Below are 14,683 nucleotides of genomic sequence, written 5' to 3' on the forward strand. Positions count from 1 at the left end.
GCTGTGAAGTCATGTGACACACTGATTTTTTGTTAACTCTTTTATTATGTACAAAGGCGATTGTTTGACGCAATCTTTCCTTTTCCAAAGAAAACAGGGTCTTCAGACATCAGCAGATAGATACAGTTACAGACTTAACCAATTTTGTTGTATATATGATATACAATAATAATAAAGGCTATACTATTAATATTACATTTCTTCCATTCCCCTGCTCTCCAAAAATACTCGCTCTCATTCATTTAAAGGAAAGTGAGGAAATGAGATTCTGAATTAACGCAAAAACATAAGAAAGGTAAGCGGCGGTGACAAGAAAATAACTCCGAGGGAAGACATGCCTCTTCTCTCTCTCTCTCTCTCTTTCTCAAGCCTCCGAGGAGCACGTGAGTCAAAGCCTCCAGCCAAGCGTATGCCGATCCCTTAGCAACCGCATCCAAGAGGAAGCCCCGCTCTAATCATAGAGTTCAGAAAATCCTCCGCAGGAAGTCGACGAGGGAAGTCCTCGCTTTTTCCCGCCCCGCAGTCCTACGACCTCTCTCTCTCTTTCTCTACCCTTCTCCTCCGCTTTCTCTCCTCCAATCGCCAGCCGGGAGGGGCGGATCCAATCGCTCACGCTCTCCTTGCTGCGCCCCACCTCCCGCCTTCGCCGCCTTGGTACGCGCAAAAGTGACGTCAGGTGGGGCTTTAATGTTTATGTGTGGCTGGCGACCTCCTGCGCAACTACGCGACGTTCCTGCCTTTGCCGTGAGGAGGCAGTGGCTGGCGGGAAGGAGGAAGAGGAGGAGGAGGAGGAGGAGAAGGAAAAAAGAAAGTGTTGGTGGCGGCGCTTGGAGCCGCGGGATGGAGGATCAGCCAACGCCGCCGCCACCGTCGCCGCCCCTACAGGAGCCGCTGGGGCGTTGCCTCCCCCGACTCCCCCAGCCGGTAAGTGGGCGCGAGCGGCGCTTCTCAGCCCTTCTCTTTGGGACTCCGGTGCCCCGGCAGCCACCCTGGCCGGGCGGCCACTTGCTCCGTCCTTCTTCCTTTTCTGCCGTTTCTCTCCGTGGGATTTTGCCTGGATCGTCCCCACCTCGCTTTTTTATTTCCCCCAATTTCCGGTTTGGGGATCCGGGAGCAGCTTTCTCGGCTTTCCCCGCAGACTCGCCAAGCAGCTCCGTGGAAGGAGGGAGAAATCGCGGGGGATTTGGACTTGGGTGGGTTTTGCGGGCTGCCTGTACCTTCGCGCACCGGCGTGGGCTTTCTTCTTTTGTGGGTGGAGGTATTTCAAAAGGGAATGAAATGGGACGGGTCCTTCTCCCGGCTTCGCATTTTATTTATTTGTTTTGTCAAGCGTGTGTTAAGATAATAGACATGACTATATGCAAGATTATGGATACATGAAATGGGTACGAATACATGGGGTTGTTAGGGCAGTTCGGTTCTCAGCGTGGAAAAACAATGGCAAATGTCAACAAACGGGGCGAGAGACCCAAGGCTCGAAGGTTTTTATGGTTCTTCTCGCTAGCAACGGTCCGTTTTAGAAATCGGCTCTCGACGGTGCCTGTGGTTTTCGGATGCCGGTTTAATTTTTGTTTTGCCAGGAGGAGGAGGAGGTCGTCTTCCGTATTGAGTTAGTTAGCTTTGTTTTGGGGGCGTATTTGTGGTTACGTTGCAGCATCCTTAATTTGGTACCAGTTTATATCCGACTTCGTTAGGTACGCAGGATGAGCTGGTTTTCCCTCTGTGTAACCAAATAAAAATTATTTTTTAAATAAAATTAACTTCTGGATAAGAACCCCAGTTCTTTCTTGGGATTGCTTCCCCCCCCCCCAAAAAAAGCTCTGCTGCCCTGTTAAGTATAAAAATAGGTGCAGGTTTTTAAATGGCATCTTAAAGAAATAACAATACAATGCAGTACAATAACATGTCAATATAATCTGAAAGTATGAAAACATGCCAATATATGAAAATATAATTGAACTGTTTTTAAAAAAAATGTTACAGAAACTAAATCTAGGAATGCCTGCTCTGCATACTTATATTTGACCCTGATCTTCAAAACTTGTTATTCAATACAACTACGGGACAGAATGCAAAAGTTTTAAAATTTAAACCAGAGAGTAATGTTGGTATTGCATGTTTATTACAGTCAATCAAATTTCTTAATTTTACTTTTTATCCTTATTCCATCCACTATTTTTGGAAAGTGGTCTTTGACATGTAATTCCAAGATCAGGTGTGGCCCTCTGGCTTACAGTAGTGCATCTTAACTAATCATTATCTAATTTAAAAATTACTAAGAGTCCAGTGGGCATAAACAAATGAAGTATTTTATAGGCATAGTTTTATTAAAACTAAAAATTGTGTTTTTCCTAAGTTGGCAGAATAGTCACTTTTAAGAACTTTAAATACTTTAATGTGATACAATCATCATTAGTTTTTTTTAAAGTCCAATTTCAGAAAAGCATACAAACATACCAGCGAACTAAGGAACATTAATTTTTCAAAATATTGAAAAGTTAAAACTCCCATTGACCATGAATGTTCTGGAAAGCCTTGTAACATTTATTTCTTAGTTACATCAGAAATCTGTGTGCAATAGTTGAAGAAAATAAATATTTTGTATAGGTAAATACCCCCTCGTCCCCTCCCTTTGGGAAGTATTAGTCATCTTTTTGTACTTTCCAAAATGAAAACAAGGTATTCCATCACTTCATCATGACCTACATGGATTCAACTCTTCTAGTACAGTAGAAACTCTGAGAACTTGATCCTGCCAAACTGACAAGGTGCATGAACTGTTCTTTGAGGAAGAATCACAAAATCACAATTATTAATTTACTATAAATTGCATTCCTGCTGAGTTTAACTCTTTCTTCCTGTGACACTGTTCTAGTTAGGACATGTCCCTCATCATACCACATTTAATTTTAGAACTAAAAGTGTGGATAGAATAGAACATAATAGAACATATTTTAAATTTGTTGCTTCAACATGTGATGAATTAAACCAATGGTTACATGTCACTATATAATTATATTTTATATATTTTATTATAATTATATAATCTCCCTGTTCTGATGAGTATGGCAGCTACTAATGTGCTGTGCGTGGAGTAGTAAAAAGAAATAACGATTACTTTTATAATATGTGCATAGGTTTGGGATGAGATGCTGTACTAATTATGTGAACCTTTGATCTGATTCAGTAGTGTTACTATTATTAGAGGCATACTCCTGTGTTTCAGAGAAAATGTATATTAGCTTTTGAAGCATGAATAATACAGTATGTATTATAGCTATGAAGAGATATAAATTCAAAGAGCAAAATTTGCTTTGGAGCACATGTGGATATGTATCTGTCAGGAATCTCTTCAAATAAAGTTACATTTACTGAGCTGTGGTTGATGATTAGCAAGTAGGAATATCAACTTATAAATTATGTATTTGGTTGAAGTTGTTGCGGACAGATGCTCCTTGTATTCCCATGCATGCTCCAACCTATATATTGAACTGAGCACAACCTTAGTATGTATGCCTCTGTTTAACTACCATGGAATTTCTAACTTCTCCAATATATTTTCCATAGACATTTTAAAAAGGAACTTGATAGGTCAGTTACGTTAGGTCTATTTATGTTTCTCAATTAATATTAAAGAGGAAGTGTCTAAAAGACTAAGATAGGCTCTTTATATACAGTATATTTCTAATTCAAATGTTGTGTTCCTCAAAGCAGCAACTAGGATAATAAAAAGAAATGGAATAGAAATATTATGAGACAATTTATTCCCTCAAGTATGTCAAATCTTCTTAATAACATGCAGTTACTTTTAAACACATCTGATTTTGAGATTAATTATTTGTAATTACTTATATTGCAATTCTGTTGTTATATGCAAAGTAGCTTATTAGAAGTGCATATCTAAAAGTTGATGGCTAGTTTGGTGTAGTGCTTAAGGCATCAGGCTAGAAGCCTGGGAGAGTGTGAATTCTAGTTTCATAGTAGGCACAAATCTAGCAACTAGGTGACTTTGGGCCACTTATTTTTTTTTCTCAGCCCTAGGAAGGAAGTAATGGCAAATCATTTCTGAAAAAAACCTTACAAGAACATTTCAGGGACTTTTCCAAGCATCCCCAGAATCGGAAATAGTTGAACAGAAGGTTGGGGGGATGGAGGGAGAAACATGTTATTTAAAAATTAGTTTTCTTGGAAGGTTAACATTTTACAACAAGTTGGCAGGTTATATATTCTAGATTATATTCATATGATCAAAATGCATTAAACAATCTCAAAAATAGATTATATTTATTTTGTATCGGTTGCATTTCTTTATTATCTTTGGCAGACAAGATAGCTTTTCTTTCTGGCTACAAGATTATAATAATAAGCTGTTAAAATAATTTTATTTTTAAAATTGAAAGTCAGCTTAAAACATTCATTTTGGTTGTGGTGCTGTAAGTTACAAAAGAAACCTTCTTGAACCAGTGCATTTGGAAAATTCAGCTTGGAGAAGCTGCATCTTTCACCAATTCTGGCAGTTCATTTCAAGATTGTTTGGCTGGAGGGACAAAATACAGCATTGTGAAGGAAGCTCACATTCAGCAAAACCAAAAATTGCAGATGGCAGCAGGTGCACAGGCATCATTGTATTTTTCTGTTCTCTGCTTTAGTGACTATCCTGAGGTCAGCTAGAACTTTACACTTAATACAATGTGTGCTTTGAGTTCACATTATTCTGATATGGAGGGTTCTGTTATAATATTTATTTATTTATTTCATTCCCAAGCTGCTGTTTGAAGAGGAGCCCCACCAGCTATTCATTCTTAAGGATAAGTGGTGGAGGTAAGAAGTCACTTCCTAATTTATAAAAATATTTTGCATTATTATTTGTTCATATGAACAAAATACTGTATTTTTTTATACCGAGTTTGAAAAATGTTGAATTTGAGAAGGCAGATCAACAGATGGAAAAATGTACAGCCATGTGAAAATTTTGATGAGAGCACAGGAAGAAATTTTTTTAAGCAAGCTCTAGTATTGACTCAGTTCGTTAGCTGAAATGTGGTGCGTTTCCTCCAGCCTATTCTGCAGAAAGAGATCTGGTCTCAAAAGCCTTCTTAATTGTTATATTAATCAGAAAATCTGATATCTTTCTTGACAAATTAGAATTATAGAATGTTGAAAGCTGATCACTTTACCTGTTAACAGTTTTGTTGAGGAATATTAGCCTTTTTATAAAAGTAGTGAAACGTTTTGCTATACTCATAAAGAAGTGAGCCTGCTTAAATATTACAAAATGGCATTTTGAAGAATCATGTTGAAAAAATGTAATTAGCTACAAATATGTATGATTTTCATGCTATCTAACAAATGTTACCAAGTAATACTTCTTGAGTCAGTGATGAGCAAAAGATGCAAATAGGTGTAACTTCTTTATCTGCTAGCAATCCTTAGTACGGTTCCAGAAAGAGTAGAGCTACAGATATTGGCATGTTTTACCGTTTTAGGAGTTTGGAAGTTGTAGGTATTAGAATGGGTGCAGAAAGCATCTGATAGTTAATCCACTTCCATTTCCACTGTTAAACAACTCTCTCCCAAAATAAAAATACATAATTGAAATGCAGTTACTCTTGTCACAAAATTTTTACTTGCTTACTTTGGAGTTGGATGGGGATAGATTTAACTATGGAAATGAGTCTTTCTATTCCTATTTTTACAATTTGAAAACCAGTCAATTATCAGGCTACTTTGCTGCTTTATTTTTGCAGTTCAGTATTAAGCTATTTATAGATATTTGGGAAATGAAGATTGCCTATTTCTGGTCTAATAAATCTGATTAAGGCCTCAGTACAACGAGACAACCCATATTGAATGCACATAGCATTATAGCTGATGGTAGGTAGATGTAGAATTTACTACTGTGGCAATCATGTTAGTGATAATCATCTTAGTGTTTCTGCAGCACATTCAAATATAATTGGTTTCAAGTAAAGCATAAAAGATATACTTTTTCTGAGCATATAATCATGGGTAATAAACTACAACACGTAACAGGGGAATTAGTTTGACTAAATGCAAAAAGAGTGAATGGTCGTGTAGCAACTTGTACTGTTCTATTTGTAAATGCATAAAGGCATAATTTATTTAACCAGGGGAGTCTTAATCTCTAGATCAGTGTTTCCAGGTGTGGCAACTTTCTGCTATGTGTCTGTAGAGATTCTCAGTCATCAAGGTCATGGTTATCCCAAAGGTGCTTTTTTAGGAGGCAACTGGATTTTCTTGTTTTTTTCTTTTGAAGGCGTTTTGCTTCTCTTCCATTCCACGCTATCCTGTCAGAGCTGAAGAAACTTCTTGGATGAGAAGCGAAACGTGTTCAAAAGAAAAAAAAGAAGAAAGTCCAGTTGCCTCCTGAAAAAGCATCTTTGGGATTTCTGATACGTGGGTCTCAACTTTCAAAATTTTCATCACTGACCAAGGTGACTATGGAATTCTGGGATTTGTAGTCCATCTATATAGGAATTGCCATAGCTGAAAAACAGTGCTCTAGATAAACGATGCCTTGCAACTTTGATTAAACCTGTGCTTTTTAGAGGTTCAGGTTTTCACTTGTACTAAATATTTTGACACATGATTTTTTTTTTGAATTTGGATTAATGTTGGAAACTATAACTATGCTTTGCATGCTTTATGATGTTTGCATGTTAATAATCCTACAAATTTTATGCATGTGGTTCTTTTAACAACAACAAATCAAAATATCTCCATAATTGGTCTTCACGTTGTTCTTACTCATTTAGGGGTTTCAGGGTTCATGAATACTAATGATATCTAACTTGAGGATTTATGTGTCTAGATAGTTGTTTTTTTTAAATTGAGACAGGTCATTTCAGTTTTTGTAAATAAATTAGCTGCAAATGGTATCACACAGCCACTTTGGCCATCATAATAACATGCTCTTTTAGATATATTCTCTATTACAAATATATCACATTTATGGATATAGCTTAAAAGTGTGTTTTGTCAAGATTTAAACTTTTATACAAAATATTTTATCATTTTACAAAGTTTTTTTTGCCTGTGATCCAAATTAAACTAAATGTTTAATCTAAATGGATCTTTCTGTAATCTTCACTGCTTCTAGTAAATTTCCTTTCTAGCAGTTTTGCTTCAGTTCTGCCTGGCTCTTTTTTCTAGTTACACTGTTTGCCTGTTTCTCCTGCCTGAACTTCTTGAACAACAAATTTGTTCCTAAAACTCGAAACTAGATCCTCTTGTACTTCCATTTTGTCTTAGCAGTAAAGTTGTCCTTGTAAACCTGCTGACTTTGCTTACAAGAATGGCTAATTTGGGTCAATAGCTTGGTTATCTAAACTGATAACCCAATGATTAAATAAATGTACAAAAACAAAATCCTGGTTTCATCTACTTGAAGACATTATTAACAACAAACAATGGCTTCATATTCTTGCGTTTTCTGAATGGATAAGGCCAGAGACCTCTGCTCAAATTCACAGTAAGAGTTTATCCCAATAGTTGCTTTAATGGGCTATGAAGTGGCACAAAAATATGCAAGCATAATTTGATGACTCCTGTCAAACTCAATAATAAAGCCAGTGAGTGCTACTGTCTTTTCATCTTCATTGGAAATTTAAGGATAATTTAAGGAAAGCAATTAGAGGATTTCCTGTTTTCATAACATGGGGTGAGGCTGGAGCTAAGAGAGGAGGCACGTTTTGACCCCTGTGTCAGAACCTGATATTTGAATTAGAAACAGATTCCCAGTAAAACAGGAGATAGAACTACCCTACAGGTTATCTGCAAAGTCTGCTCTGTGGCTGTGAGGTGATGGAAGCTGTAGTCAAAGCAGGAGCCAGCTTTTTCGGGCATGTTATTACAATTCAAGCAGTAGTGTTGCTTCATTTCTCTTCACTTCTTTTCGACCCCCTAGTCGTCCTTACACTCCAAGCTTGTTATTAGGAAAAGATGGCCAGAAAAAAGTGCTTCAACCATGTGTGGCAGAATGCCACTGGATGAAGCAGGATGGAGCATTCTGCCATACAAACTGCCTAACAGTTCGGACACTTTCTTGCACATATCTAGCAGTCTTGCATGAAGCATCTAGATCAGGGGTGTCAAACTCACATCGTGATGGTGGTGTCACGTGATATATCACAACTTTCCCCCCTTCGCTAAACCAGGGCGTGGGCGTGGCCAGCGCATGATGCATCCAGCCCACGGATTGTGAGTTTTATAGCCCTCATCTAGATGATAAATATGGAACCAGCCTAATGTCTGATCAGTGCTTTGCAAAGTGCCAGGTGGTACTGTAGACATTAGCTTTGCGTGATCTATCCTGTTGCCGAAATGAAAATGGTGAGAAAAGTCAGCTTTGTCCAAAAGGAAGGGGCTTGCTTGCATTTGTCAAATGCGACAAATAAGATTTGGGCAGATTGCAGCTGCTGCTGATCAGTACGGCAGTGGCCATCAAAGTAGCATAAACCATGCATACAGCAAGGCTTGTGTTGGGAAATGATGGCAAACCCCATTATTACATTGCATCAGTTAAATACTAACGTGGGACAGCCTCATCTGTGGGATGGGAATGAAACAAATGCTGTATCATGAGGATATGTCCTTAAAAGGAATTGTTTATAGCAGGGGTGTCCAAACTTGGGAACTTTAAGACTTGTGGACTTCAACTCCCAGAATTCTCCCATGCTGGCTGGGGAATTCCGGGAGTTGAAGTCCACAAGTCTTACAGTTCCCAAGTTTGGACACCCCTGGTTTATAGATTAGCTTTAAGCATAATTGATTAGGCCACAAATTGTTCATTGGCCATATTAACTTGTAGGTGGAGCCTGTGAATGTGAACAAGAACAATTTATTGCTTAGCCATCCTATGTCAGTGTACTGTACAAAGCTATACCATATGAGAGATGTACAAGCTTGAGAGAAGTAGAAAAACCGGAGAAATTTCAGGGAAAATGTTTGTCCTTTTTTCTATTTTCATTTTTTCCTTAAAACATCCCCCCCCCCCCCCAAATCCAAGCAGGCAGATAAACATTTAAAGAATAAGTATATATTATTTTTTTGCATTTCCTTTTTCGGTAATGTTTTACATGATTGACATATGTGAAATACATTATACTAGAAATATATACACCTTATACATGAGTTGGAAACAACTTGATGGCAGATCATCTTTGAAATGATAGCAATTTTTTTGCAGCAAATTAGCAAAATCCATGAAAAGGTTAAAATTAGAAGTAGAAGCTGCTAATAGTAATGGCACTTCAGATTCTAAAAACAAATCTGTTAAATGTAAGTGTTTTGAGCCATTTTTCTCACTATATAGCTTTGTTTCCTCTGAAAATTAAAGGCTTTTATGCGGGGGTTTTGCTTTATTTTTTTTTAATATGTGTCTTGATAAAATTGTTAATAATTGTAATTTTTCTCAACGTTAATTGCTTGCCTATCTGCCTGCTTAACCTAATCAAAATGGAGAGATGCTATATTACTTGTAACATGATTTCTTACAATAAATAAAAATAAAATAAACTTAATCAATGCATTTTAATTATTGGAATTATATTTTTAAGATTCTTACTACAAACTTATTTACAAACAAAATATGTGTAATATTTTAAGACACCAATGATAGATTTTGTATATATTTCAGTTTGTTCAGTGTTTGTGTTTTACCAAAACATGGGAAAATACTTTTTACCCATTGTTTAAATTTTTGGCAACATTATGCCACCAGATATTTCCTACATTATGAGATAAAATTCACAGTTTCATATCATTTTTACTTTTTTTTTCTGCTTCTAGCATAGCAGCATTTTTTCAGGGAAGTATGGCTTATAGTTTTCAGTTCTTTCTTTACATTTTTCCTAATAAAAAACAAACTAGTCATAAGTTGTAAGTTCTGCCCTCAATAGATAATACATTCAAATCTCCCATGGTAAAAAGATGCTTCATTGTGCTTTAAAATTTGCGGGAATTGTAAACTAATTGCATGTTTTCACACAGATATATTAATCTATGCATGATGGATAACTTTAGGTTTTTCTTTAACATTAGATAAGCATGAGACCAGCGTGGCACAGCTGTATGTATATGCACAATTGAAGCAATTGCACACTTTATTGGCTGACAATCTTGGCATTTTTTAGCAAAAAACAAAATTTAAAGACCCAACAGATTTGTGTTTGACTTGTCAAATAAACTTGCGTTGTCACCTGATGGAGCCTTCTAGTGGTGAACAACTCTATGATGACCCTGATGTTGGAAACAAAACTCAAGATCCAGAAAACAAAAGGCAGCATGAATCTGAACAAAAGCTGTCAAAAATTACCCACAATGCCTTGGAGAACATTAATGTAATTGGTCAAGGTTTGAAGCACCTCTTCCAGCATCAGCGTAGGAGGTCATCAGTATCTCCGCATGATGTTCAACAAGCTCAGGTTGATATGGAACCTGAAACAGAATTGGAAAACCAAAACACCTATGCGGAAATTGATGGTGTCTCTACCCACTCTACAGCTCTGAATAGAGTTCTCCAACAAATCAGAGTGCCACCTAAAATGAAGAGAGGAACAAGTCTTCACAGCAAATGGGGCAAGTCAGATCCTCCGAAAGGAAGTCCTCAAATCAACAGGAAGTCTGTCCAAGATATTAATTCAGGTCGTCCCCGATCCTCATCTACTACTGATGCTCCATCTAATTTATCAATTTTGGAGATGGCCTCTCCTATCTGCTTAGCTGATGACGACGTTGGATCAACAGATCGGGTGAGTATAGAAACATTTATTTTTCTTATACGATATTTGAAATGCCATTTTTTTAAAGCATTGAGGAAAAATAGAGGCCAGATCATTTTTTTTCTTAGCTATCCTACTTTAAAGGAGGCCATATAAACTTCATTTTAAATTAAAGAATACAGTAGCAAAACAGCTATGTTTTATTATATATGTCCTGATTTCTTTGGTGTTTGTGTGATTTTCGTATGTTGTAAGCTGCCTTGAAATCTGGTTTTGAAGGGTAAGCACATCAATCTAAATAATAGTATAGCTTGCTGGAGAATGTAAATACTCTTGAGTTGTATTGTTTTTAGAGCTTTTAAAAAATCTTCGGACAAAGTAGAAACCTATCATATAGATCTGTGATGGCGAATCTATGGCACGCGTTCTGGAAGTGGCACACAGAGCCCGTCACCCATTGTTCTTCTGGGTACTGGTGCACTGGCCAGCTGGTCTTCACGTGCGTGGGAGCACTGGATACTGGAAAAACAGCTGCCTGGTGCGCATGCCCACGCCAGGAAGATGATCGTCTGGGTTCTAGCACGTGCATGTGCATCGGCCACCTGGCCTTCCAGTTTCCGGCCGCGCATGTGTTTGCAGAGACCACCTGGCTGGTGCACATGTGCGCACTGAAAACTGGAAGATCATCTTCCTGGCGCACGGCTGCTGTTGCGATTTCTGGCACGCACGCACATTCCCGTTTCAGCACTTGTTGCCGAAAAGGTTTGCCAACACTGATATAGATCATTTCAAAAATAATAACATTAACCCCCAAATTATTATTTTTTCCTTTTGATATCAGTTTAAATCCATAAATATATGGATTTGTGTAAAGTAGCCCAATAATTCTACTATTGCATGAAATTGCAATTGTGGAGTTTAATACTTTCTTAGTGATGAATCACTGTCTACAGTTAATGGTTAACAAGCTAAAGGTAATAAATAATAGTCTAATTTGCTCTCCTATATTATTTTAATATTCTAAAATTATTTATCCATGACTTAGAATTTACCTCATCTCAAAAATAATATTTAATTTATTGTATTTATATACATTATATTTAGAACTCTGACAGAAATATTTCAGACTTGGCCAAAGGAATGAATGATCTTTAATCACTTGTGAATGTTTTGTAATGACATTTGAATTGGAGGAATTGGCTATTTTGACTCTTGCTGCTGAACCTTTCGCTGATATTTGATATCACTAAATCCAAATCTAAACTGAATCCTGGTCAAGCAAATAATTCTGTTCTTCAGAATATGCACAACAATTTTGAGCATATTCAGAATACATTTCTAAGGGACATGAAGGCACCTATTAATACTAGTGATTAATAATAAACAAACAATACATCTTTCATTTCACCCTCTCTTCTGCATAAGTGTGAACTATCAGTGAAAGTAGACATGGCCTGTCAGAGTGCACACAGTGTGACTATGTTGAGAGAACCCAGGAGCAAAATACAGTAATCAGAGTTTTGTCTTTCAAATAGTGGTTTATCTACAAGGAATATATGCATACACGTACTAGGCAAAGTCAGGCAATCAATCATCAACCACTGCTTTACCCACTTAAAACCATTAAATGTAGCTCCATTGTTCAAAATGTATATGTATTATACTTGTCATTTCACAGTTTTAATTGATATCTGGAAAGTCTTTACTCTTAAGATTGTATCTCAGTTTTATGAATTTTAATCGCATTTACATTTACTCTACAATATAAAATTGATTAATAGAATTAATTATAATGTATTTGGCCAACAGACTTTCCTCTGCTTCCTGCCTTTGACAATGATATGCTGTGTATTCAAATATTCTAGATAACTTGCTTTGTATGAAATTTTTACAAATGGCTTTTCAAGCTGCAATTTATAGAGAAAGTATGTATCATGAATTCCTGGTTAAACAAGAAAATAGCTGTGAAGTTAAAAATACTGACAATTATCTGACCTAAGAAGTTTAAGAACTTCAGTTGCTGTTCATTAAATTAATTCTGCTAAGGTTAAATTTACTCTAGAAGATAAAAATGACTTTATTAGTCATTCATCAACTACTAACATTTGTTATACACTGTGTGGAATAACTACTAAAAAGGATACTCAGAATCTTTGAGACTCTAATGTTATGTACTGTAGCCAAAGCCTAGATATCTTTTGAAATACTGTATTTTTGGGAGTATAAGACTCACCAAGGTTTTGAAGAGGCAAATTTTTAAAAAAGTGGTAGGTAGATAGATAGAGAAAAATACAGTAGGTAGGTAGGGAGAGAGAGAGAGTAGGTAGGTAGGTAGGTAGGTAGGTAGGAAAGAGATAGAGAGAGAAAAAAAGAGAGAGAGAAATACAGTAGGGAGGGAGGGAGAGAAAAATAGAGAGAGGTAGAGTGACAAATACAGTAGGTAGAGAGAGAGAGTAGGTAAATTGATAGGTAGAGGGATAGAGAGAAATGGAGAGAGAAATACAGTAGATAGGGAGAGAGAGAGTAGGTACTTGTGTAGGTTGATGGTGGAGAAGAGAGAGAGAGAGAGAAATACAGTAGGTAATTAGGGTGAGAGAGAGAGAGAGTAGATAGGTAGATAGAGGGATAGAGAGCGAGAGAAATACAGTAGGTAGGTAGGGAGAGAGAGAGAGTAGGTAGGTAGATAGATGTTTCCAGGTGTATTTATCCATGTGCTGGAGAAGGAAATCGCTGACAATCTGCAGCACCTAAGACTTTGTTTCTGCTGGCACAGCACTTGATCAATGTAATTCTCATCAATCATTCTAACTAAAGAACTTTCTGAAAGGGGAAAAAAGTTTCTGCACTCTGCAAACCTCCCGAAAACGGGCCCATTTTTTTTAAAAGGCAAAAATACAGTAGGCATTTTTGCCTTTTTAAAGGCAAAAATTGCATGCATAGCCTTATGGAAGCTTATAGAGTGCTCGGGGGAGGGGGAGGAAATTGAGCAAAAAACGGCCTGTTTTTTGCTTATTTCTGCCCTCCCCAGCCCTCAGGAGTTCTCTGAAAGCCTCCTACAAGCTATGCCTGGCCATTTTGGTGAAGGGGCGGGGCTTCGGGAGGCAAAAAATGCTGTATTCGATGTATAAGACGCACCCAGATTTTCAGCCTCTTTTTTGAGGGGAAAAGGTCCATCTTATACCCCGAAAAATATGGTATGCTATTATTTCAAAGAAGTTCATGTATTTTCCAGTAACATGAAAAAATAGTCTATAAGTTTGAGGTCTGAAATCCTGCAAAATGAACAAAGGAAGAATGATCCTGTAGATAAATCTGCCAATTGTATTCAATATTATGCATTGCTTAGCCTTTCTCCTTAGTGAGAATATAAAAATTTATTGAAAGGATCTGAGAATTGTGGTTTTTTCCCTACATCTGCTTGAGCATTTTCAGGATCTGATTATTATTTCATTGCCATGTTTGTATCATGTGTATTTCATTCCTCAGGATTAACAGGCTTGCCAGTAAATCATATGTTAAAAACACAAGCATTCAGTCTTTGCCATTAATTTGCAAACTGAATGCAGTTCATCCCCCTGTTTAAATTTGGTAATGTCTCTTAATTCTGACATTTCTGACATCCAGTAGAGCAGTTAAATACTCTATTTAATGAGTGCCCTATTAAACCAAGCATAGACTATTTTATTATGACAACTGCAAGGGCTTTCTATTTTGTTGAAACCCCCAGCTGTTTTCTAATCTCAAAATTGCAAATACAGTGTCACAGGCAATAATTTTTCCATTTAAAATCTGGCCAAATGTTCAAAGTCTGCTATAGCCATCCAGAAACATTTTGCTTAACACTGAAGAAAGAATGTGCCGATATCTTACATTATCTGAAATGTAAATGCTATTTGATAATTTTACATCTGGTAGGAATTTTGGAGTCTTCCTGATTTATG

General features: G+C 37.0%; 1 protein-coding gene across 5 annotated transcripts in view; it reads left to right on the plus strand.

Annotated features, from left to right (window-relative positions):
- The first annotated feature begins 648 nt into the window (after window positions 1-648).
- TMCC1 (transmembrane and coiled-coil domain family 1) overlaps window positions 649-14,683 on the plus strand; it is a 103,303-nt gene continuing 89,268 nt past the window's right edge. The window contains exons 1-3 of one of the 5 annotated variants that reach the window (XM_081937792.1): window positions 649-924; window positions 4,766-4,821; window positions 10,063-10,772. In XM_081937792.1, the coding sequence (XP_081793918.1) occupies window positions 10,224-10,772 (549 nt within the window). In that variant the 5' untranslated portion in view covers window positions 649-924; window positions 4,766-4,821; window positions 10,063-10,223. The other 4 variants (XM_081937794.1, XM_081937798.1, XM_081937793.1 and 1 more) reach the window with 4 other exon arrangements.

Source organism: Natrix helvetica, assembly GCF_964273705.1.
Source record: "Natrix helvetica genome assembly, chromosome: 1".
NCBI classification, from domain to species: domain Eukaryota; kingdom Metazoa; phylum Chordata; class Lepidosauria; order Squamata; family Natricidae; genus Natrix; species Natrix helvetica.